At 41.5% G+C, this 24,197-nt stretch overlaps 3 protein-coding genes across 4 annotated transcripts in view; all 3 read right to left on the bottom strand.

The window, feature by feature from the left end:
- Positions 1-286: 286 nt before the first annotated feature.
- LOC139642577 (protein lifeguard 1-like) lies at positions 287-5,272 on the bottom strand. Its single transcript, XM_071517472.1, has 7 exons — positions 5,152-5,272; positions 4,181-4,515; positions 3,960-4,072; positions 3,619-3,819; positions 2,591-2,719; positions 2,343-2,486; positions 287-1,741 (listed from the first exon to the last, which is right to left on the bottom strand). Exons 2-7 carry the CDS (start codon positions 4,464-4,466, stop codon positions 1,592-1,594), a joined length of 1,023 nt encoding a protein of 340 aa, XP_071373573.1. The 5' UTR covers positions 4,467-4,515; positions 5,152-5,272; the 3' UTR covers positions 287-1,591.
- A 2,834-nt stretch (positions 5,273-8,106) lies between these two features.
- Positions 8,107-15,175, bottom strand: LOC139642589 (RNA-binding protein 24-like). 2 transcript variants are annotated; one of them, XM_071517493.1, is made up of 5 exons: positions 15,163-15,175; positions 12,676-12,848; positions 12,046-12,169; positions 11,545-11,599; positions 8,107-8,467 (listed from the first exon to the last, which is right to left on the bottom strand). In XM_071517493.1, exons 2-5 carry the CDS (start codon positions 12,844-12,846, stop codon positions 8,107-8,109), a joined length of 711 nt encoding a protein of 236 aa, XP_071373594.1. In that variant the 5' UTR covers positions 12,847-12,848; positions 15,163-15,175. The 2 variants fall into 2 exon arrangements, with proteins under 2 accessions (XP_071373594.1, XP_071373593.1); XM_071517492.1 differs by lacking the exon at positions 15,163-15,175 and adding an exon at positions 9,774-9,784 and having other exon boundaries at positions 8,107-8,519; positions 12,676-12,843.
- The window catches only part of kif13a (kinesin family member 13A), a 44,307-nt gene continuing 34,965 nt past the window's right edge, over positions 14,856-24,197 (bottom strand). The window contains exons 31-40 of the mRNA XM_071517491.1: positions 23,726-23,902; positions 23,540-23,632; positions 22,967-23,119; positions 22,501-22,578; positions 22,310-22,384; positions 21,753-21,843; positions 21,472-21,623; positions 18,774-18,938; positions 16,948-18,163; positions 14,856-16,554 (exon numbers count right to left, since the gene is read on the bottom strand). Of these exons, the coding sequence (XP_071373592.1) occupies positions 16,421-16,554; positions 16,948-18,163; positions 18,774-18,938; positions 21,472-21,623; positions 21,753-21,843; positions 22,310-22,384; positions 22,501-22,578; positions 22,967-23,119; positions 23,540-23,632; positions 23,726-23,902 (2,334 nt within the window). The 3' untranslated portion in view covers positions 14,856-16,420. The remainder of the gene's footprint in view (positions 16,555-16,947; positions 18,164-18,773; positions 18,939-21,471; positions 21,624-21,752; positions 21,844-22,309; positions 22,385-22,500; positions 22,579-22,966; positions 23,120-23,539; positions 23,633-23,725; positions 23,903-24,197) is intronic.

Below are 24,197 nucleotides of genomic sequence, written 5' to 3'. Positions count from 1 at the left end.
CCCCCAACTCCAAGTTCCCACAGTAAACAGGTGGAAAGACACTGAGGATAAACATGCAGACTCACAGAACTGACTATTCAAATAAAAACAGAACAGTCTTCTATGTTGTCATAATGTGCCACGATTCAAGTCAATTCAATTCAATTCAAATAAGCTTTATTGGCATGAATGGTAATCAACCGTTATTGCCAAAGCAGAACAATAATTCATTATATATGTAGTATACATATATACATACACATACGCATATATACATGTATATATATACATACACGTACATAAAATATGTTAAATTTGTAAAAGAGGGTACAATTAGGCAATTAGATTCAATGCAATCCATTGTCTTGTATTCACCAGAGATATGATAATATAAAAAATACAATAAAATAAAAAAATAAAATTACAAATTACAAAGTAAATAATCAGATTCTACTAACAATGGTCATAAATGTGAAATGTAACTACATAGTGTTACAATATTCAAGAAGTTCTAATTAACATTCATTTTTTCTCTAATATCATGGCAGAGTGTTACATATTGTGCAGCTAAGTGTAAATTGTGGTTCTTCTCCTAGACAAATTTTCATCAGTTCATCACATGTTTTTCCCTGATATGACGAGTCTGCTGCTTTAACCTGCTGCAGGAAGGCCTCTCTGACAGTTTGGTACAGGGGGCAGAAGAGGAGAAAATGGAGCTTCTGGAAAATGGAGATTCTTTCTCTCCAAACAGTCATTGAATCCAGAGAAACATTTTTTATAGGGTACATAGGTTAACAAATGATCCCTAAGATATCTTTTCTTAACTAAAATAGAGGTTTTATACTAGTAGTCACAGACATAAAATTTGAATACACTTCAAAAGCATAATACACATACATAAGAAATGTACATTTGGCGAAACAAAAAGCTTGAAATCCCAAAACAAACATTAAATAATGTAATTAATGCACACTACAAGTCAAACATTATGCAAGACAAAATTAAATGAGACTGCTGAGCTCACTTCTATACATGAAATCAAAACAAGAATTTATATTGTACGTTTTCATTGTTCTCTGCACCCTGAAGAAGGCCTGGTGGGGCCGCAACATGTTGGTGTGTTTTCTTAGGTTTTAACATGAAATAGTCAAAGGTCAATAAAGGATTTTTTACTTCAGGTGTCACGGTTGTGGAAAACTCAGGGACTAGACCCGAATGCAAGCCGGGAGAGAGAGACAGCTAAGCAAGAAGCTTTAATGAAGAACTGAGGCAGAGTACAAAACAGGCAAACCAAAAGGCAAAACTCAAACTGGCCAACAGGCAAGGGAACCAAGAATCCAAACCTGGCAGGAGCAAGTCTTAGAAGACTTCGACAGGAAACAACACAGGTAACAGAGCAGGTAACTAAGCAGGTAGCAAAGCAGAGGAGCAGATCGTGACAGATCGTGACATCAGGAGAGTGCCTTGGATTTTATCTTCTCTTTCCTTCACATACGGACTCCCCACATGTCCAATGAGCAGCTCCAGGGAACATGTTTGAAGCCCATGGAGCATTCCTCTTCTGATCAACACCAAGAATTTATATATATATTTATATGCTGCACCTTGTCTGTTACCCCCGTGATCTTCCAATAATAGAAAGAATAAATAGAAAGATGTTGATGATATCTGTGTACAGGTTAAGTGCAGCAAAGACGTACTCTTCTGGACTCAGAGCCAGTTCCTTGTTGCCTAGCAGCAGCTGTGTGTCCACTGCCAAGAACTGCAACAGACAATCAGAGTGTGTCAAAACCTATAAAAACTTCTCAAAGTTATACATTTTGCTCTTTAATTACAGCACCCCCATCATAATAGCATATATTTTTAAATGCCAGAACTCTGTGCCAAGATGCATCATCCCTCTAAGTTTAGTCAAAATCAAACCAATGATGTAGCAGCTTGTCAAATTTAGAGATGCCCTTTGCCCTTTCATTATAGCACCCCCATCAGGCCATTTAGTGTAATTTTCAAACGAGAACACTGTCAAAATGCATCATCTCTCTGAGTTTTGTCAAACTTGGACCAATGGTGTCTGGGATACCGCATTTGAGTTAAAATATTGACTGTGAATTACAGTGCCCCCATTAGGCCAATCAGCATATTTAGCAAGTGCCAGGCCAGGCATGGGCATCCGTATAAAGCAAGTTTAATCAAATTCAAAGCAGTGATGTTTCATATATCACCTGAGATATCACACCCGATCCATAGTTTCCCCCCCAAAAAATATTTTAACTGGGACAATACCAATACTAATAACCACAATCATCACTATCATCATCATATATAAATGCAGTTGGAAGAAATATGCGTGGCCACAGACTTACGCAGGTGAAGAGCAATGCCCCCAGTGAGGCGTAGACGATATGCAGGATCCTGTCCTGGATGAAGATGCAGAGGATGCCAAAGAGGACCAGGACGATGAGACAGACGAAAAGCACGCCTCGACAGGAGGTGAAGTCATACTTGCTCTGCGGGGAGGAGGTCACAGGTCACATTTAAGCCTGGCATTAAGGTTAATCTTACCGCTGCATCAGAACATGATCAAAGCCCAAGACAGACAAGAGGTACAGACCTGCAGAGAGAAGATGACTACTGTGAAGCACACAACAGCTGTGATGCCCACAGCCATGATCACTGCATCAGTGTCATAGAAGCTGGCGATCATTCCCACCATGTAGGACATGCTGAGCGTCAGGATGGCCTGGAAAGAACAAGGCACACAAAAGGCATCAAGACTGCCATACAGCTTCAAGTATTTAATGGAGTGAACAAGTAGTAGCAAATAATACTGTACTTAAAGTCACAATGAAGCTGCATTTTGAGAGCATCTTGCTTCCTTAATGTGATGTATTTCCTGTTGAAACAGGATATCGGGGCAGGACATAATGAGGGGACTTATCATTCAAAAGTGTAAACCAATGGGATATCAAAATTTGTGATGGTTTAATTGATTAGAATTTTTATGTTGCCTCCTGGTACTCAATAAAGTTCCCACTAAAGATTTTCCTTTTTCCAGGAAGTAAAAGAAATTAGATTTTGATATAAAAAATAATAATAAAATCAAAAATTCAGTCTTTTTTTTTTTGGTATAAAAGCACGATAGGTACGGTAGTATGGTGAAAAAGTCATTTTTCATTTCAGTGTGACTTTAAGTTACATTTCCAAAACCAATGATGATATGTTAAGTGTTGGGAAGTTTCATATTGTTGCTGTCAGGTGAAAACCCCCTAAAAAAAAACCCTAGATCTCTCAGCTTTTCAAGAGCTAAGAAAAGCAGCCTTGTTTTTAGCTTGACCACCATGCATAGTTTATCCAATGTGGTCTGAAAGGGTTTCATAAGCCCAAGGACGGTAGAAGTTCCTCATCTCATAGAAAACTAGGTAATCCTTCAAAAGTCATGTGAAAGCAGCAAGGTTTTCACATGACAACAGCAATACGTAAATCAAACGGCCTATACAATGGTAATGCAACAGTCCAGATCAGAAGACTGATTCAGTCCTGACACTGCAAGGCTCAAGGTTCAGTGGCCTTGGTGCTTTCTGAACTGATTCCTCCCCTCTCTGTTTTCTATTTAGAAAAACAAGGTCCAAGCAGTCTTACTAATGCAATCAGGTTCCAAGGATGTCTTCGGCGGAAGTTTCCGCAGCAGCTGAGCGCGATCAGGGTCACGAAGAAAATGGCATAGGACACATAGTAGGTCCAAATGTGGGTGCTTACAAATTTCTTCACTTCTTCCACAAAGGTGGAAATAGCCACAAAGGAGAACGTTACCATCAGCTGAGCCGTTAACACCAAGAAGACCTGGAAGTGATAATGGATTATTAGGCAGCAGACACAGATGACATTTCTAACAATGAATGTATATGCTGTTGTCTTGTTTTTTTTTTTTTTTTTAAAGTTGTGTAATTTTTACCCTTTCTTCAACCACACTGTCTCCTTACCTTTCGAACAAAGGCCCGTCTTATGCTCTTGTCATCTAATCCAGAACCAAAGTCTTGATTCTCATAAAAGGCAGGAGGATCCTCATAATGGTAACCAGCATTGTTCTCAGGATCTACAGTACAACCAGTCAGAAACAACATCAAATTCATAAAATCCCATTACCTTTATTAATAATTCCACCCTCAAGTATATACAATGCCATACTACTAGCAAGACTCACCGTTTAGGTTTTCATTAAAGCCCTGGTTATAGGGGCCTGATGAATACATTGGAGAGTAAGGGTTGTTGCCTTGTGCCTGTCCAAAAGCTCCTGGATTGCCCTGGGAAAACATCGGCTGTCCAAAAGCACCTTGTGGAGGGAAAGGGTGACCGCCGGCAGCAGGGCCCCCAAACAGGTTTGGGCCAGGCATGGGCATCCCAAATCCAGGAGGCCCTGGCTGCCCAGAGGCTGAGGTGGGAGGGGGTCCCCCTTCCACAGGGGTGTAGTCAGTCCTGTCCTGTGACATCTCTGGATCAAGTCAAGAGACCAGCCAGTGTTGATTTACTGTGTGAGCTCTAAAAACAGTGTGAAATAGAAAAGAGAAGTCATATGAAGTCTCATGATGACTCCAACTGAAACTGAAGCATTTAGATAGCACGCCTTATCTAGTGACAGAGGCAGAGCAAAGACCACAGCAACGTCACGAGGCGGCATCAGACGATAGTGCTGCCTTCCAGTGCTGTGGGAAATATCGTCATTTGCACCTGAACGCACATGAACGAGCCTAATGATGCGATTTTTTTAATGATACCAGGGTTCACTGAGATGTGGCGTTTACATGAGACAGCATGGCAGGCGTGTAACCGATTGATGGGCTGTACAGCAACTTTTCACTGACAAATGAATTAAAACAGTCAACGTTACAATGTCTGGTCCGTATTTCCTCCTCTTCATTCTGCTCTGTGTCGGTTGATTTAGCAATAAACTCCATCCATTTTCATATCAATAGGCTATTTGATTTAGGGGAACAGAAATAACCGAACGTATAGGCTACTAGCTTACATTAAATTCGTAAGACACAACCTCTTGCGCACTTTGGTGACCAAACATAAACTCAATAGCCTTCAAACTTATGAGCGCAAGAAGACATTTTTGAAAGGCAGTGTAACATAGTAACAAAGTGATAAAATCTTCAATAAAAGACTACTCACATTGCCCGCTGAGAACGATACGCAGTTTCAGTTGCAATCCCCTCAAAGTGAAAAACTTTATATTATTGCGCTTGTTGTGTGTCCGCTTTCCGTTTTCAGTCCGTTTCACCACAGGCAGTGTGGCAACGCCCCCATGTGGCGAAACGCACTTCCCCCTGGGTGACTGATGAACAATTTGATATTTTAGAAAGCCTACAGTATTATAAGTGAAATTCACAAAATATAATGCAAAATCAAGAATGCTATTCATAAACCACATAAGCAAATACACCAGGGATGATAATACTTGTCAGAAAGGTGTGCCCCACATAAACCAGTAGGTGTCACGAGGCTACAACCTTGGTGAGCTGCAGGGACACTAATCAGCAGCAAGTTAGGTAAAGTCACAAGACAGCATTTATTTCATTGGAGCCAACAGTCTATGAGGAGAGGTGTCCCTGTGTCTGGACACAAAATACTGCAGCTGCCCGTCTGCTCCATTTCATTTCTCCCCAGGTCACAACACAAGTGTATAAACAGCTGTATTGAAACACTGAGTGAGTTTTAGGGCATGTGGCTGGGAATAGTGAATGATTCTGAACAGGTGGGCAAAAGGGAACGGAGTGGCTTTCTATCTGAACTGTAAATGGTCCCATAGAAGAGTGTTAGTTGCAAATTTCAGCTGTTTGTCTGCTGAGCCACAGGGAAGATGTTTAACTGCTGAATCACATTCAAGAACATTAAGTAGCATTTCAAAGTGTTAAATCACCAGAATTTGAATTGACACAAGTGTTGCAGAAATGTTTATTTCATTAGTTTATTATCTTATATAGAGGTTGTTGACTTGCCCTTTCTGTTGGTCAACATGTAGCAAACTGCTGTTGCTTCAGCTCCGGTTGTGAAATGTGGGAAGACGGAGTTCACCTACTTACTATTTTGGAGTCACAGCAGACCAGGTTCATGTTACACATGAACGTCTATGATGTTTCATAATGTCAAAAGAAATAAACATCAAGCGGTCCAGCAGCGCTTCAAGTGCACAACATAAATCAATTTGTTTTTGTTGGCAAGTGCTCTGTGAAAAATATTATCCATTATTAGGCAGTGGCTCAATTTCTGCTGTGACGCCTGTCTTCATTTGTCTGAGTCTTGTTAAGAGGTTTTCTGACTTTTGAAATAAATAACAGAAACACAGGATGGCAACAATATCTAGCTTATAGTGGCTGATTTTATGAGCTATACAGTCTGTAAAAGACACACAGACCATATACATGACTGTTTGATAATAGCCATGGTATATATTTTAGTGGGACTAATAACACACCGTCTCCCATCTTGTCCCTGTGACACACAACCCACCTGCTCAAAATACTAGAACAGCCTAGTCTCTTTTGCAGTTGTCACACTGTTTAGGGTACATGCTTTATTTTCCCACCTGTTCTTCTCAGCTTTGCAACCCCCACCCACAACTGTGACTTTCCAGTGACATTGGTTGTACCCTGGCAACTAATACGTTCATCATAAGGCAAATTAATTCAAGTCACAGGCTGCTCTGAGCTCATAATTTGGAAAAAGAAAAAAAAACGGTGCTAAAAGAAATGTATGGAAGTGGTTCATTACCAAGCTCTGTGAGTAAAACTTTAGAGAGAACACAATTAAAAATGTTGAAGGTAAAATTCCTTTTATTTCACATTAACAATTGCATTATTTTAAATCATGCATTATAAAATGCAAGGTAAAATAAATGATGCCCTTGCATTGTGAAAATATTCAATGTCGAATGACATCAAATGCAATTTTTAAAAAGGTAACATGTTTTCACACACCGTCTTTTATCAAACTGGTCAAGTATAAAAAAAAAAGCAACATCAAAAGAATTGAAAGAATCTATTTGAGATAACAAAAGTAGAACTAGGAAAATAGGAAAAAAAAACTTTGAACTTATTGCTACCTTTCCACTCATATTTTGTTCTTTAATTACATAAATAACAAACAAATTACATAAAACAACATAAACAACAAACAAATTTCCATCATATGCTCATGATCTTTAGAAGTGTAGTAGCACATGTGGACATTTTACAGTTGTATGATAGGCTAGGCTACATACTAAATATTTAACAAAAATTAAAGGGTTTATCACGGTAAGGCTCCATAATAAATACATAAATATCAAAATTTAAAGGCACATTATGAAAAGATTTGTCAAACTGAAAGATTCACATTCAATCATGATTCTCCCATTTTGCTGAGCTTAGCTGAGGTGCAATTTAAAGGGAAGAAAAGTGAGTGCTTTTACCAGATTCAGCTGTCGCCTCAGCGCTTTGTCTCCTCTACTGACAAGAAAATCCACTGTGAGGGGAACTAGGTGAGGGGATCCAATCTGTCTCACTGCAAACAATAATTATAAAAATGAGAACAATTCTAACAAAACGCTGACTTTTCCATCATTAACTGCATAGCTTTGCCAAATAACACAGTGGTCCAAAACTATCAAATACTGAAAACTGTATGGTGATATAACACATTCTTACAGTATTTATGCAAGTATTTTGGTTTGTTTTCAAAATAGTGGGGAAGACACCTGATTATAAGACTTGAATGCACTTGCGAATTCCATATAAATTCCAATGCAGTATACATACAAAATTCAGCAATGTTTGATATTACGAGGTCCAGTGAGTCTACTTAAATAAACATTATTAAATATTTTCCTGCTGAATAAATATTAAATATGCATACAATAGTGACAAAATACTGATCTTATTTGAATAAAAATATACAGTAACTCATCATTTGTCCCTAAATTTTTAGTGATTTTCTTCAGGCTCTTTGGTAGGAGCACTGCTAGTTATAAAACCAGGGACTGACAACCATCATTCAGCCTCTCCTGCCTTCCCCCCTCCTCACTTTGCCCTTTCCCGGGGGAGCATGTGACCTCCCCTGCTTTCATCATTTAAGGTAGTTTTCTAGTTGTTACTGCATGCGATCTGTCTGCAGCTGCTGAGGCTGGTACTGGCCGAAGGCCGCAGCAGCAGCGGCCGCTCCTGGGGTAGCGGCAGTCGCCAGTGGCTGCTGGACGGCATATCCATACCCTGCTGTGGCCATGTAGCCCGCTGGGGCCGGGGAGGCCGCGTACGGGTACTGCTCATAGGCCGCGGCGGCGGCGGCAGCAGTAGCAGCGGCAGCAGAGTACTGGGCATAGGCTGCTCCAGTATAGTCAAGGTACGGAGAGGTGGCAGCAGCAGCTGTTGCCGTGGCAGCAGACGGCTGTACATGAGGGATGACCACGCTGGGCTGGACGAAGGCCTGGGGGTAGACGTAGTGGGCAGGGATCCTGTAGGACACATACAGACACACGGGGTCAAAGCAGAGCCACAGCCACTCGTCTGTCCAAAGCTGAAGCTAAATTGTGGAAAAGTGAAAAGCAGGCGCCACAAATACGTCAACCCAGTCCTCAGTTCAACACAGCAAATCCACTCATTAACAATTGAAAAACCCTACCTAGAAATGAAAAATTAAGAAAGCAGTAAAACCACAAGGAAAAACAAGCGCAGCTTTAAAGTTTTCAGTCAAAAAGCAACTGAATCTGAAATATGGCATTAAGAAAAGACAGCCCAGCCCTGCGCCCAGTGTAACTGAAAACTGTATTTCTCAAAATGCGAGCTTATCGCACAACACCACAACATATCAAGAAACGAAGTGGACATACTGTCCACATACTGTCACACCAACAACACACATACAGGCATGCCCACACATGTTAATAGATCCTTAAACACAAACAAAAAGTAAAACAAAAGAAAGAGGCTTTGCAGAAAATGCCAGGTGTCTATGAAGTGGAGCAGCTAATGAAGGTTGGTCAATGCAATCAATGTAGTTGCTGCGTTAACCGTACAGTGCCTCAGCATTCAAGTGAGTGCTGGGTTGTTTTAGGTTCTGCAGAGGCCCCAGTGTGTTTATTTGTTGGAAAAAGTGACTGTAGGCTATGTCAGAAATGCACTGCACTATTATAAAAAAAAGTGTTATTTGAGTTGGAGATCTGCACTGGAATACAGAGCAGGGTACAAATGGACAAATACAAGTCTGAGTAACTGGGTAAATTTGGCCCCATTTACACTGATGCGTTATAGACACTGTCAGTAAATATGTTGAGGAGCAGGTGTGGGAGTGTTAAATCTGTCCATAGATGTGTGCCTGCCCCCACCAACCCCACCACCCCAACTTACAGACATACACCCCCACACAAACATACACACGCCAACTTGACTGACAAGGGAGGCTGGAGGCATGCTATTTTTGCTCCCCTTGTCATCCCAAAAGGACAAGCTGATCTTCTCTCCTTCAGCAACACATGGCATGGCACTCATCAACTCTAATGGCTGCCTATGTCACTCTACTGTCTCGGTGACCTTCCAGAATTTCTTTCCCCCTTTCTTTATTATCGAACTAGGGCCGTTTCAGCTGATCGGAAGTGTTGCTCTTGTTGCAAAGTGGGGTGTTGAAACCAATACTAGGGCTGTAGTAGTTGATCCTAATGATCGCAGAAAAACAAGACGAATGATTGTTTTTAACGTGACAAATGCATACACATGTGTAACTTTCAATTTGGGGAGGTATGAACCAATCTGACAGTATCACACTGTCACCATCTCTTTGTAACAAGACCTTATTTAAATATTGAGAGCCCCAGCGCTAAAACGGCTCAGCTGACTAATTCCATCTTTATGGGACGTGATGGGACGGACAGTTTGTGGTCCTGCTAGTCCAGAGCTAAATAAAGGTTCTTTGTAAATCACTGGGACACATGGGTAATCCCCAGCACATAACCAAAAGGACTCGTGGGCACATGGCTCGGCCCACCTGTTGTCCGCAGGCGAGCGGCCCTGTCTGTGCCATACATTATTAACAGCACTGCTGAGTGACTCCCATTTTCCAACTGAATTTGAGAGGCCATGGAGATCATTCTAGCCAACAGCTGCTGCCTCAGAGACCAGTTAAGTTCTCCGTCTGCAACTTACCTCAGTCAGTGCAGTGAACATTTGAGTCGACTGTCTATATTTAACAAATGAATGACTTTCAGTTGGTGTATTGCAAGGCTATGATATATCCAGGATCCTATCTATCTACATCTAAAATTTGCTTCATACAGATTGTGATAAATCCTGTTATACAAAATGCTCAGTTCCACAATGAGTGTGTGGTTTACTTAAGAGCCTGGACATTTTCAGTTACTTTAATTCCCCATAGCTTTGCCAACTGCTGTACCAACCAAGTATTCTTCTATGCTCTTCACGTCTGTGGTGATAACATTGTTCATTAGTGTGTTTCCTTTCTTTTCATCCCCCCTACATATTCTCATTTTGCCATAGTCTTGATAACTGGCAGCATCTACAGTGATTAGAAAAATGAGACTGTCCTTGGGTGAACAGAAAACAATGCTCACTATACTGTATCTGTAAGCTACAAGTGAAAGCAATGGGTTAATAAAAAGACAAAAAAAAAAACCACAGCATCATGGGTAAATAGAAGAAGAAAACAGAAAATGAACTCCTGCATGCAAGCCAGTGGTTGTTTTGTTGCAGGGGATAGATTTTGAAATGAACAGACTGAGTCGTCATCAGCCCCTTTTGACAACAAAACATGATCAACTTGTTGTTAACTCAAAATTGGGGGAGAAAAATGAATAAAAACTGCAGGCTAAAGCACAATCAATCATTAAAAGGGAGAAGAATCAACACCCCATGGCAGAGTTACAACTCCCTATCAAAAACTCACAAAGTCTGCACAAAAACGTCTGCACCCCCCACCTCCCCCACTGCAAGTAGAGATAAGCACACAGTTAAGCTGAAAACCACTTCATACTGGAAACAAGGCACACACCAATCTATGTACTATGGAAAACTGAAAAAAAAAAAAGACTTCCATGCATCTAGTCACCATTTCAGTTCGTTTGTGTATGTCAGAGTATACAGGTAACACTTTAGCGTTCTGCCCAATGCAGACTCAGCTATTCCTCAAATCATCATGTCCCTTCATCAGCTATTTTAACCGATATCGACCCTGTCAGATCAGAAAGAGATAGACAACATAAAGTCAATCCTGTAGAAGCTGGGGACAAACGTTCACTTCCTTTACAGTCAACGCCAAGCAGAGGTGCACAAATCGACACTTACATGTCCTCATTCAGGATTAAACAGTTGAAGGTTACAGAGCAAAGATTAAATAACATGTCGCCTATACAGCAATAAAAACAATGGATCACATTAATAAAATGTAAATGTATGAATAGCTAGGCTACAAATGTATACATTTTCTAACATGATTGCACTAACTGATACTATAAACAAAAGAAAAACATATGTATCATTTTCTACAGACAAACACTATGGAAAAAGTTCTACATAAACATACCCATAAGGTCTTTGGATGAATGCTGGATGGATCTGAGGCACACCGAATGAGAATCCTACAACGAAAACAGATTGTTTTAAAACTTTTTTTTTTCATACAAATCCTGACACTTTAATAATGCAGTGGAGACGATTTTGCAGAGGATGTTCTGATCCCTTTACAAGATTGCATGTCCTTTCCAAGAGAGTACAAAAAACAAACCAAGGGCATGTCAATCTACATTAAGTGGTGGCAGACTTGTGTGAGCCTGTATTATCAGAATATCAAGGCGAACACTGTATTTATTTTCAGCTCTAGCTTAGATAGATATATCTCCATGTTACACCTGGTGAATAATTTCAGAACTCTCTACAACATTGCAGCAGGGTTAGTGTCTCCAGCATGTGTGTGTGTGTGTGTGTAAAGGCATTAAGGACTGCTGTCTTTGTACGCCACCTTGATTGTCCAAGTTGTGAAATAAACCTGTGGCACAGCCGTCCACCAGCTCGTCCAGCCCCTCACCTGGCTGCATGACCCTGGGCTTGGCCCCCAGGTAGGCCAGGTTCACATTGGCTTTCCTGCCGTCGATAATGGGGTTGGGGTCCTTACAGGCTCGGTCAGCAGAGGCCCGGTCTGCCATGGTCACCTAGAGGACACACATTGTACAGAATTATTCATTCACCTTATAGAGATGTTGTTCACAGTGACCTGATAGCACACAATACTTCTGGGTCATTTGTTTTTCTGACTTTTCTGCTAAATTGAGAGTAGGCTATCTTATAATCACCAGGCCATATTGCACTAAGGACATTGACAATTCAGTAACATTGTTTTTTAATTAATTAAAAATGTCTGACTACAGCAAACACCCTGTTCCAATAGTTCCATTTATTTTTCTTGTTGATGTGATATCCCAATTTTCTGCTCCAGTAACAGCATTCCTATAAATGATAACGATTTGTACCTGACTGTCACTATCTAAACTATAACCTACCACTGACTGCACACTGTACAAAACACTTTCTTTCAGCTTTAATAGGTCCTGATATGAAATGCAATTGGATTAACTGACTTTATCGCGGACTATATGCACGTGTGCAAGCAACTCGGCTACACCAAAATTACAAAACAACATGTCAGGTTATTACTTACAAATCCATAACCTCTGGATTTCCCCGTCTGCCGATCCGTGATAACAACAGCCTCCTCAATATCACCAAACACTTCGAAATATTTCCTGAGGCTCGAGTCTGTTGTGTGATAGGGCAGACCCCCCACAAAGATCTTGGTGTAGGTGGTGTCTTTCTGCGCCGAGTGCATCATTTGTATTGATATAGAAGTGGTTTTCCTACGATAAAATAAATAGAAGAAAAAAAACGTTCAGGACGAAAGTCGGCAGCGTGGGCAAGTAGCACCAAGTGAAATGTGTGTTTAGGAGCTGGAGAGGACACCTGTTTGTTTGGCAGGAGGTTTCAGTTGTCAGTGTCAGCTCCGCATCGTGGACTCACACAGAGTTAACTCCACCCAGATCCTGACACACACTGCTACTGTCAGTCTGATACTACTGCTCAAACACACACTGACTGTACGAAATTTTAGTCTTTTCATGAAGCACCCTGATGAGGTGAATCCAGATAAAAGCCACTGTATCCCTTAATGATTTCCCTTATTAAATCTATACAAATCACAAATATTTCATTGTAAATGTAGCCAATATCTTGACAGCAGACAATCAAGGCTTCACTATGATAATAATCCCCAAGGCAAAATCTCATACAGTAAGTTCCAATTGTATAGGTATTGTGTCTAAATACCTACACTGTTATAGTCCTCGTAAAAAAAACAAACCCCTGCTTGTATTCACAACAGGTTGCCTCATAGAAGTTATGGGGTCAACATCTTATTTAGGCTGCTAGCCTCATAACAAGTGTCACCGCTGCTTTTGACACCGTACATTCATGATAGTCTGTACAGTTATATCTCTAGTGGACTTGATATGTCTGGTGATATTTCAGACACCACTGCTCTGATTTTGACTGTGTTCCAGCGTTCTGGAAAAATACATTGGCCTAATTAGGGCGCATTAATAAAGGTAAAAACAATTTTTTTTTAACTTAAACGCAATATCTCAGACGAAACTTTGACGACACTTGGAGGAATGACGCATTATGGCATGTTCTGGTGTTTATAAAGTACACTGACTGGCCAGATGGGGGCGCTACTATTAAATTTATAACTTTGAAAGGCCTTGTACACTGGTTGGCTTAATGGGGGAACTAGAATTACAGGTCACAATTTTTTAACTGAAATGTGATGTCTCAGATGCCACTGGTCCAACTTGGTGGGATGATGCATCTTGTCACCGATTGGCCTAAGGGGCGCCTGCATCATCCGTGGAGGACATGTTTACTTGTTTCTTTTTGCATCAGCCTCAGACAGGTTCAGTTCCAGAGACCCATAAATCTCCCAGAGACAGGAAACATTTTTGCCTTATATTGAGAAGCCATAAAGTGGAGCAAACATCACTGTTGACATCTCACTCAGGACACATAGTGAGTGATCTCCAACAAATGAAACAAACTGATACTGTACTGATACACAGGTCCATGTTGTGTACAGTGGCTACAAAATGTAATTCCCCTTGACTTTCTGCCCATTTACCTGTGATTTCTTTGTCTAAAATATATTCAAAGTAGTCTTTTCTATCACTGTGGGTGGAAATTCAAGAAATGTATGTAATAAAAGTGATAGAATTTCATTAAACGTACAATCTAGTTTGGGAAATTATTCACTCCCATTACTCACTTCAGCGATATTGTCTTAGCCTAAAACATTAGGCACACATTATTTATTCTTCATCTTTAGGTAATAGTAAGACATTTTGACTGCAGTTTAATTTCAAAATTGCTCAAATTTGAAGTATTATTCCAGGTCCTTTAACATCTTAATGGCATACAGATAGAAGTACTGAAGGATTGTGGGATAATTCTTCCTAGATTTTGCTGTTAATGGATGTTAATACTTTCAAGTTTTCTTAGACCATATTGATAGAAAATAAGAAAAGAGTACTTTCTGTAGATTGTTGACCAAAATTTCCAAATAAATTCATTTTGAGCTAATTTTGTAATGCAAGAAAATGCACAAAAAGTCATTGAGGTTAATACTTTTTATAGCCACTGTTTGCTATAATAAAACAGTAAAATAAAATAATAAAATAAAACAGGTCACTGGTCATTTCCTGGAAACAAATAAGGTCAAGTTCAAGTGAGCTAAAAGAAGAGACAACACAGCACTTTGATTGTAAACGTTCTATTCTAGAACATTTTGTACCAATTAAAACAGTTTGTTGAGATACATTATAAATACAATTCTGTACATTATAATATTGTAAATACTATGTTCAAATACATTTCTATTTACAACTCCTTGTGAGGGAGAGCAGCTTTGATCTCTTCTTTAAAGTAAGGTCTTGGGTTTCTTTCATTTACTTGAAATTACAGCTTGAATATATAACTCTATTTCTAATCAGTTCCACAGTTCACCACTTCCATAAAAATATAAGTTCATAGGACAACGTTTCTCCATACTAAACTACTTTTGCACCATCTTCGGTAACCTGATCGTCCATCACCCATTCATCCAATCCTCCATGTAAAAAAAAAAAAAAAAAAGTTGGCATTTTTGAGTACCTTTGAAAATATTTAGTGTTACACATTAGTCGATGAACATATAAAATGCAGATGGACAATCAGTCAGAAAGGTATTCAATGAATCGGTCAACGAGGTTGGATGGCATTTTGAATGCCTCTGGGCATCACGTCATACACAGGCTTCAGGTCCACACACTTGGGTTTGTTTTTATCTCAGTTAACTACATGCATCCTTGTTAAGGGGCATTGCTTATCGAGTAGTCTGTGGTTTATGTGCCTGCCTTTAGAGAAACAGGGCAATAAGGCATCAGTATGTCCAGGCCTCGGACAAAGCCTAGCTGCTTCGTTCAGCCCATAATAGTCATGACACAACACAGGGCTTTTCAGTCCCATCACACAGGAAATGTTTCATCAGTCCAGTATGGAAGACAATTGGTGAACTCTCCAAGAATCCTTTCCAGTGCAAGCATTCAGACACCAATGGCAACAGTCCCATGCGCAATGGGGATTATCTCCTCCACAGTGTTACAGTACTCCAATAAGATAATTTAACATCTAGCGGGCAACATGATAACTGCAGTCAAACACTGAAAGCAATTCAGGTTTTGCAGGTTTGCCCACGGTTCAGGGTATGTGGCATTAGTCATAGAGATATGGCACTATGCTTTACTTGGACACACAGATATATGTTGTATGTTTCCACATATACATTAGAAAAATAAGATATTACTTATAACAGCAGATACGGAACCCTAGTTCTTTGGTTACCCCTGACATATCATATTGACGTAAATATCAATGTTATCAACAGTAGTACATTCTTAATCTTAATATCCTAGATGACTCCACTTTGAGCCTCAGGGGAGGATGCATTGTCTTACAAAAATATCATATAATGTTCAGAAACAAATGTAAGAAAAATGATGTGGATAATATTTCCATATGGACTCCCAGTTAAAAGTTAATTTTTCTATCAAAAATAACACGATAGAAAACTCAGATATGTGCATAGTGAATTTTCAGTGAACAGTAATAAGGATATACCTTCATTAAATGCACAAGTCAGATACGCTTTAGCAAAGCAGACACACTAACAGAATAAGCCAGTTCAGAGATTTGAGTGAGAGGAGGGATGGAAGGAAAGGAGCCATATTGAAGTCAGCTTGCTGTTCGCCCTATAGGCACTGGAACGGAGGGCCACCCTGGGGTGCCTGGTAGTCCTCGGAAAGCTGGTCCTTCTTTGGGTCCTATCTGATCAGAGTCTGGGGCTCTGTGTCCATGGAGGGCGGTCCTCTGGTGAGACGAGATGGCTTCACAAACACACCGTGGCCTGGGGGACAGCGGAAGTACACTCTTCCCTGGACAGTCCCATTGTGCTTACCTACAGGAAGAGCAGGCATAGTTCATTTGTCGACTTGTAGATTATTTGTAGTTATGGAACTTCATTCTCTCACTCTGATCTGTTCCTTCACAAAAGCAAATAACTGACGACACATTTGGCATGCTAGTTACACAAATATGTGCTCATGCATGTGCACCTCACATGTATATTGTATATTTCAAAATGTAATTTTATATTCTATACTTCACCATCCCCTTGTATTAAGTCTCTGTTCATTGTATGTCTAAAAGCAAAACAAAACAAAAACCTCCCAAAAGTACACCGAGATAACAAACAAAGTAAACAAAATAACATAAATAACATTATCTATATAAAATATATTATATAATATAAAATTACATTTTAGGTAACAAAACCTTTACAGTGACTTACCCACTGCCAGATCCAGCTGCACACCAACCCAGATCCCCTTCGCAAACTCCACCCCCCCAACATAGTGGACTGTTCCTCTCCTCTTCCCCACCCAGACCTGCTCTCCAGGAGCCATCCAGTCAGGAAGCTGGGCTACAGGTGAGCTCTCATCCCCGCTGGAGTCCCCTGAGGGCTCAGCGCTGCTAGGGTTTGGGCTGGGACAGGGACTCCCATGGGGCAGATCTCCCTGAGCCGGCTCCTGGATAGGAGGTTCTCCTCCTCCTCCTCGCTGGGCCGGGGAAGGGGCAGAGGCTGGGGCTGGGGCCGGGGCAGAGGCTGTGACTGGGCATGAGGCTGGAGTTGATCCCGGTGCAGAGGGTATGGTTAAGGCTGGGGCTGGAGCTGGGACTTGGTCCGGGGCAGAGACTGGGGTGCAAACTAGAGTTGTGTTTGAGTCTTTACTGTTGTGACATTTGCATATAGGGGTTGGGGCATTTTCAGGGATAGATGTGTTGGTGACAACAGAGACATCAGAGGTCTGTTGATTGCCAGTGCCATGTGTTTCTACATTATCACCTTCCTTCAACTGGCCAGTAGGCAAATCTAAATCTTCCTCCTGCCACCCCCCTGCAAAGTGAACTAAATCCCCCTCTCCAATACCATCATCAGCCCCTTTAAAGTCAGTGAACTCCTGGCTGGCACTGAGAACACAGTTGTGTGGCACAGGGGATGTTTTGGGAATACTGACAGGCAAGGAGGCTGAGGGGATGATCAAGTCCTGGCCCCCACACATGGAGAGAGGAGGCTGCTGGGTATCGCTCCCTGCAGAAACACTTTTGGTTGGGGTGCAGCCTCTTCCAATGGGACAGCAGATGGGATCATAGGGGTCTCTGGTGGTGCAGCTGAGATGGTCAGAGCTCTCGCTGGCACTGAAAGGCATGTCGGACAACGTGGCATTGGAGGCGCTGTGTGAGAAGTAGCCACTAGTGCAGCTGCTGGCCGTGGGGCTGCGAGACACCTCTCTCTCTACCCCTCCACCTCCACCTCCGCCACACCGGCCTCCCTTCAAGTCAGAGCGAGTGGAAAGAAGCCCCTCCTGAGTCTCCAGAGTGGCATTGTAGATCTCAAAGTTAGCAAAGTCCTCTGGGATGTAAGGCTGGAAACTGTTGTGGTCCTGAGAGCCCCGGTCCAGATTCAAGGTCAGGTCTACGTCTGTCTCCTCATCCTCAGAGTCCTGCTGATCAAACCAACACCAGCAGGACACAAGACAAAATCCACCAGGCACAATGTCAACTATAGCATATATGAAGCATAGCCTACATCATCTGTATTGTAAAAGATTGATTGAAGACAATGAAAAATGGTGTAGGATGTGGTGATGGAATATGGACAGAATGTATGAATTTGTGCTAGTCACTCATAATGTGGAACAGTTTTCTCTGCTTGCATGTGGTCAACTTTATGCTGTTTTATTCATTGTGCTTTTAGGTGTTTGTTTATTGAGCCATCAGCTGGTGCAGCTCAACAGTATGTATAATCCTTATAGCAAAGTGTGGCAGTGTGTGTATGTGTGTGTGTGTGTGTGTGTGTGTATACACTTTGAACATTTCATGGCAGGGTGTGATACTTACACCAGTGTGTGCGTGTGTATGCAGAACATAGAGCAGTGTGTGGCAGTGTGTGTGTGGGACACAGCAGCGTGTGGCTTGTGCGTGACAATTAAAAGAGTATGTATGTGCATCTATGTGTGATGGAGCAATGTGTTGCAGTTTGCGTAGCCCTTATATTAGTGTGTGGCGATGTGTGTAAGACCTAGAGCAGTGTGTGCTGGCGTGTGTAACACTTACAGCAGTGTGTGGCAGTGTGTGGCTGAGCTGTCTGCTGGTGGGGGTGGAGGTGGGGGTGGAAGTGGAGGTGGAAGGCTTGCAGTGGCCCTCGCTGCCTGCCCTGGGCCGGCGCCAGGGGCAGGGAGGGGGGAGCAGTGCAGGGCTGTCCACACATGAGCGCATGCTCTGCAGATGGGTCAGAACAACAGCACACACTTCACACACACAAAGCATGCATGGAGCTGGGCAGGCCAGTTTTATAGTTAGTAGCATGCAGTATAATATTTAATGAAAACCAGTGCTTGAAGTGTTCTAAGTTTTGCCCGTATGAGTACCGGTACTTTTTAATGCGTGCGGTCACTTCTCATAACCTTTGTGCGTGCATAAAGTTTGTACTCCCTTGAGCCTCTTTTTCTCATTCTCACACACTGTTGTAGTCCATAGCAAATGTGAGTCATGCTCTTGCTATCATGTAATCTCAGGGTGTTTTCACATACAGTCCTCTTTAAACGAACCGAACTCAGTCCTCTTAAAGTGGACCAAAAAGTGGACCAACAGAAAAGGGACTTTTTGCGTTCACATTGTCAGTTCATTTGAAAGAGGACTCAGTTCTCTTTCTGGTTCACTTCAGCTCTGATGGGGTCTCAGTCCTCTTTCTGTTCACACTATAGTAGTTCCTCTGGAGCTCAGACCTTTACTGCTATGTAGCCTATGTATTTACTGTTATGTATTATTATTAGCCTACTGTTATTACTTATTTGCTATTAATTTATTACTTTTAACATCATCCTCGATTATCACAAAACCTCTGACATAATCAATTGTACTTCATGCCAATAAAAGTAGTTTAATTACATTGAACTTCATGCCAATAAAAGTAGATTAAATACATTGAGAGAGAAGGAGAGAGAGAGAGAGAGGGCGAGAGAGAGAGAGAGAGAGGGGGGGGGGGAGGGAGGGAGAGAGAGAGAGATGTGTCTTTTATTTCAGAGGATTCTCCGCTTTTTCTCATTTGATCGCATGTGGTAAAGTAGTTTTGACGTAGTTTTTTTTTTTTTTTTAACTTTCACGCAGCACTGCAGTGCGGTCCTAATGAAGCCCCTCGCTTTCATATGAACTGAAAATTGGAGGAAAACCTCAGCGTTTCTGTGCGTTGTAGACAGTTGCCGTTTGATGGGTTCTTCGTTCCAGATCTGGAGAATTGCAGTAGTTCCATCCTCGGACCAAACTACTCCTCGTCCACTAGTCTTGCTAGTGTTACCATGGTTGCCATGGTTACGTCTATTTGTTTTTTCGAGCGTCCCAGCATGTGATTTGTCTACGGCAAGCCTAGAGGGCTAAAATACAATGGCAAAGGGTGAAGCGAACCTGGAGCGCTTTGTGTTCACAATGCACAGGGTAAACAAACCGCAACGCGGACTTGAAGCGAACCGTACTCAGACCACCTCCCGAGGAGGTCTGAGTACAGTTCGTTTCAGAGGGGTCTGAGTTCTTTTGGAGTGTTCACATATGCGCAAAAAATGCTGACTAATCGCTCTGAGTTCGTTTGGAGGGCTGAAAGGGACCAAGTGTGAAAACACCCTCATATAAAAGACTTCTTTACCCAGACTGCAACATGTTACGTACTACAGCAGTCCCTCCAAAGCATATAGAGGGGCAATTAATAGATAAATATAGGAAAAATGAAATAAATAAATAAAGAAAAACAAAAAGTATAAAAAAGGTGAACATTAGAATATGAAAAAAATAATGCAAGTGCATTATTCTCATATTCTCTCTCTCTCTCTGTTTGATCTGAATTCCTATAAAACACAAGTTACTCTACCAAGCATATAAAACAGTTTACTAACTTAACGTTATTTTCCCAGTTGTATCCCACAGTGAGGCTTTGGGCCATTTTTGTTATTGGAATGTTGTTAACAACTACTATTTGACATCCATGTCCTTTTTATTACAGGAAAAATATGTGTGAACATCAATAAGGCCTATTGGTAGTATCTTTTGTAAAATATATGGCAATACCAAGCTTAATACCCAAGAGTTTGCCCTTGCACCCACTGAAAGGCTGATTTGTAGAGTCCTTGCACCTTTTTTAGTCCACTTCAAGCACTGATGAAAACCAATGTGCAAGTTAGTTTAAATGGTTGGAAGAGCCACAAACTACCAACTATCTGATACACTGAAGAGTCCAATCATCACCAACAACAGTGTAAGACATACGACTTTGACACTGCTTTATCTGTATTATCTGTATCTGCTTTATCTGTAATGTCTGAGACGTTTGGAGGTATCTCAGCACTAAATATGTCTAGTTAGCTGTTGTGGCTATCCCTGGTTGAAGTCATGCTCCTGTGAGTCATGCCGGTCCAGTGCAATACAGTGTAACATCAACACTGCGGGTGGTACCATATCATGGGGTATGGGGTTTTGTTTTTCAGTCACACAACAATAAAGCCATTATCATCAGTAATCATCAGGCAGCTTTAGAGGATGAGTAATTTCTGACAAGAAGTACTGAGATCACGTTGTGGAAAACAAGGAATGCAATTTGACATGAAAAATAACAGATGTGGGAAAATGTAAGAAATGGGGTTTGGAAGAGGAATGAAGGAAGAGACAAGGAAACAAGGGAATGAAGAAACAAAGAAACAGGGAAGGGACTGAAACTGGGGATGATTCCCTCCATCCAGACTGAGAGAGAACGTGTCTTCCTCCTTACCTCTTGTCCCAGCAGTGGCCGGGCCTCCAGAACCTTCTTGGCCTTGTTCTCCTCTTTGACGGGCAGCAGCGACTTGAGGAACTTAGGTGGCTGGGGGGAGAGGACCTTGAATGGGCTGGAGTTGAAAAACGTAGGACTCTCTGGTACCAGGCCTGTGTGGGAACATGCAGAGGTAATCCAGTCACAATGCAGAAACACCAAGAATGTTCCTCACTATGAGGAAATCAAGATACAGTCTATTAGCGATACGTCATATATGCATGTGTTTTTATGCAGTTTACCTTGGTTCTCCTTGTTTTTGATGGGTGTGCTGCAAAGGGAGCCATCCTGGAGATTGCAGCTGGAGCTGTCCACTTGAGAATCACAATGGTCCTAGACAGTAAACAGGTTATGTTGCTGTAGCCAAGTATCATGACGTTAAAGGTAAATTTGTAGTTAGTGTGTCTTACACTGTATATTATTTATTTTTAACCATCCGCAGGGTCAGAATCCCAAGAGGAGTCCCCTGGTATAAAAATGGGAGTTCCCAGAGAAATTCCTTACCAAAAAATAAATAAACATGGTTTATATTTTGCAAGACACAATTATGGCCAATGGCTTTTGGCTACACAGAGGCCCCTTGGAAAGTTTGACAAGGCTATTCATAGTCAAGACTATTCATATTCATTGGCCAGCTCACAAGACCAACTTGATTTCCTTCCCTTTGCACTTAGTCACACATTTGTTTTCATATATTTCAAATCTTGGGATCACAGGATATTTCTAACTTCAAAATGTGGTCAGCAGCAAAACCCCCTGGTGTAATGACTTAAACTAGTTAAGTGCTGTCTAACATGACCAAAAAACACAAAGAGTGACCTACCTTACAGTCTTCATCCTCACAGCCAGTTAGGTCTGTTTTACTACATGAAGACTGGAGAACAACAAACCAGATGTTATTATCAACATCACAAATTGTATTATTTTATGGTCATTCACCAATTACTTCCTTGTGGTTCAGTAGGCAGTGCAGAGTGATCTGTTTCTTACATGCTGAACATTGGGTGTGCTGATACTCCTTCTCAGGTGTCTCCCCTTGGCAGAGAGCGCCTCCTTCACAGTCACAGCCTGCAGAGATGAATACAAAAGACAATTCAATCAGGTGCAGCTTTATATATCACAACTACGGGGTAAATCATAAAAAAAAGCTGCAACTAACAAAGCAACACTTGAACTGAGTTGTACCATATTTTAATATAAAGGGAAACCAAACACAGAGACTACTTTTCAGGTTGCACTGACATCTACTGGTTAAAAAGCAATCTGCTGTTGGCTGATCTTGGTTGCAATTGGCTGATCCATGACAAACCATGACAAAACAAGTAATGTACATCACAGGTAACCAACATTGCAATTGCAATAGCATGCTTTTAACCAGTAGATGTCAATCCAACTTGAAAAGTAGTCCCCATGTTTGCTTTCCCTTCAATGGCTGCAATGGCAATGTATACAATACCTGTCGCAGCCTCTCTAGACTGAGGATGCTTTCCACTTCCAAAACTCCTCGTGTGTATTTCTCTATGTAGGTTTCTCCATCCTGAGTCTCCTCGATGTCCCCGCGGGCAGCCATGAGGGCCAGGGTTTCCCTCTCCTCTGGCTCTTCTGAGGCCTGTGGAGGGAGGTGGAGAGACAGAGAGGACTGCTGAGGAAATCCTCCAAACTGATTATTTGCAACACAACTGAAAAGTTTTTTTGTTTTTGATTTAAGTGTCGTGCACCATTTAAGTGCCTAGCCTAGACACTACAGGATATCATAAGTCCAACATGGCGACCCATACAATCAACAAACCAAGCTTGATTACAATATTTACACATAATTAAAGGTACAGAATACTTTGTCTTCTTTTCCACGCACGCTCTAGAAGTTTGGCCAAAATAAAGACCGCTTTTTTGAAAAGCCATTTTAACATATTACACCTTCACAAGACCAGAACGAATCAGAATTTTTTTCTTGCATTTTTTCAGACAAAGAATTCATCAGTGATACAATACTATACTTTTAAACATAACCAGCAGCCCAGTATTGTACCTTTGGTATGTTGGAAACGATCTCGTAAGTCACGCCACAGGAGTAAAGCGTGTTCTTTAAGGACATTCTTCTCTTGAGGCTCTGAGTGAAGCTCTGTATAAAAAAAGTAAAAAAAAAACAGGTAGATGATTAAAACATGAACCGCTCCTCTGCTGTGGGATGAAAGCTGAACCTTCTGGTATTAACCTGTTTGTTGTAGATGTTGACAGCGATCCTCTTGCGGACCACCAGCTCCATGGAGGCAGGGTGGCTGAGCTGCACCGTGGCTTTGATGATCAGGTAGATGCGCTCGTTTGGAGACGTGATCCGGTTGAGGTGCACAGAGTCGTGGATGGACGAGTCCCAAGAGCACACAGCTGACACCTGGTGAAGGAGAAACGTGTTTGATTGATGTGACTCCATAGACTCCTACAGATGAAGAATCTGTGCCAATAGGCTGTAATTGCACATTTAGAGATACGGAGATAAGGGGATAAATGATTACTGTATGGTTAGCGCTGCTTCTCATCATCAAAGAAAGAAACTACTTTTCTCTGCAATGGTAGCTCCCATGCATGTTGCTGCCCAAATTCCCAATAGCAAAAATTCCCTACTCTCCCTTCAAAGGTCTCTACTGACTGATTAGAGCTCAGCCAATGGCTCTCTTACCTATTCATAC

This window comes from Centroberyx affinis, unplaced genomic scaffold (assembly GCF_046629955.1).
Source record: "Centroberyx affinis isolate AG114_WGS23_722 - 3 ecotype Tasmania unplaced genomic scaffold, CSIRO-AGI_Caff_v1 ptg000498l_1, whole genome shotgun sequence".
NCBI lineage: Eukaryota > Metazoa > Chordata > Actinopteri > Beryciformes > Berycidae > Centroberyx > Centroberyx affinis.
This window is presented reverse-complemented; position numbering and strand designations above follow the sequence as displayed.

Excerpts from the sequence above, each read along its gene's own strand:
- LOC139642589 (XM_071517492.1), bottom strand. The coding sequence starts at position 12,843 with ATGCACTCGGCGCAGAAAGACACCACCTACACCAAGATCTTTGTGGGG. Across the intron at positions 12,170-12,675 it reads AATCCAGAGGTTATGGATTT|GTGACCATGGCAGACCGGGC; the intron begins GTAAGTAATAAC and ends TGTGTCCTCTAG. Across the intron at positions 11,600-12,045 it reads GCCCAGGGTCATGCAGCCAG|GATTCTCATTCGGTGTGCCT; the intron begins GTGAGGGGCTGG and ends TTTTCGTTGTAG.
- LOC139642577 (XM_071517472.1), bottom strand. The coding sequence starts at position 4,466 with ATGTCACAGGACAGGACTGACTACACCCCTGTGGAAGGGGGACCCCCT. Across the intron at positions 2,720-3,618 it reads CTTGGAACCTGATTGCATTA|GCCATCCTGACGCTCAGCAT; the intron begins GTAAGACTGCTT and ends TGTTCTTTCCAG. Across the intron at positions 2,487-2,590 it reads TAGTCATCTTCTCTCTGCAG|AGCAAGTATGACTTCACCTC; the intron begins GTCTGTACCTCT and ends TCCTCCCCGCAG.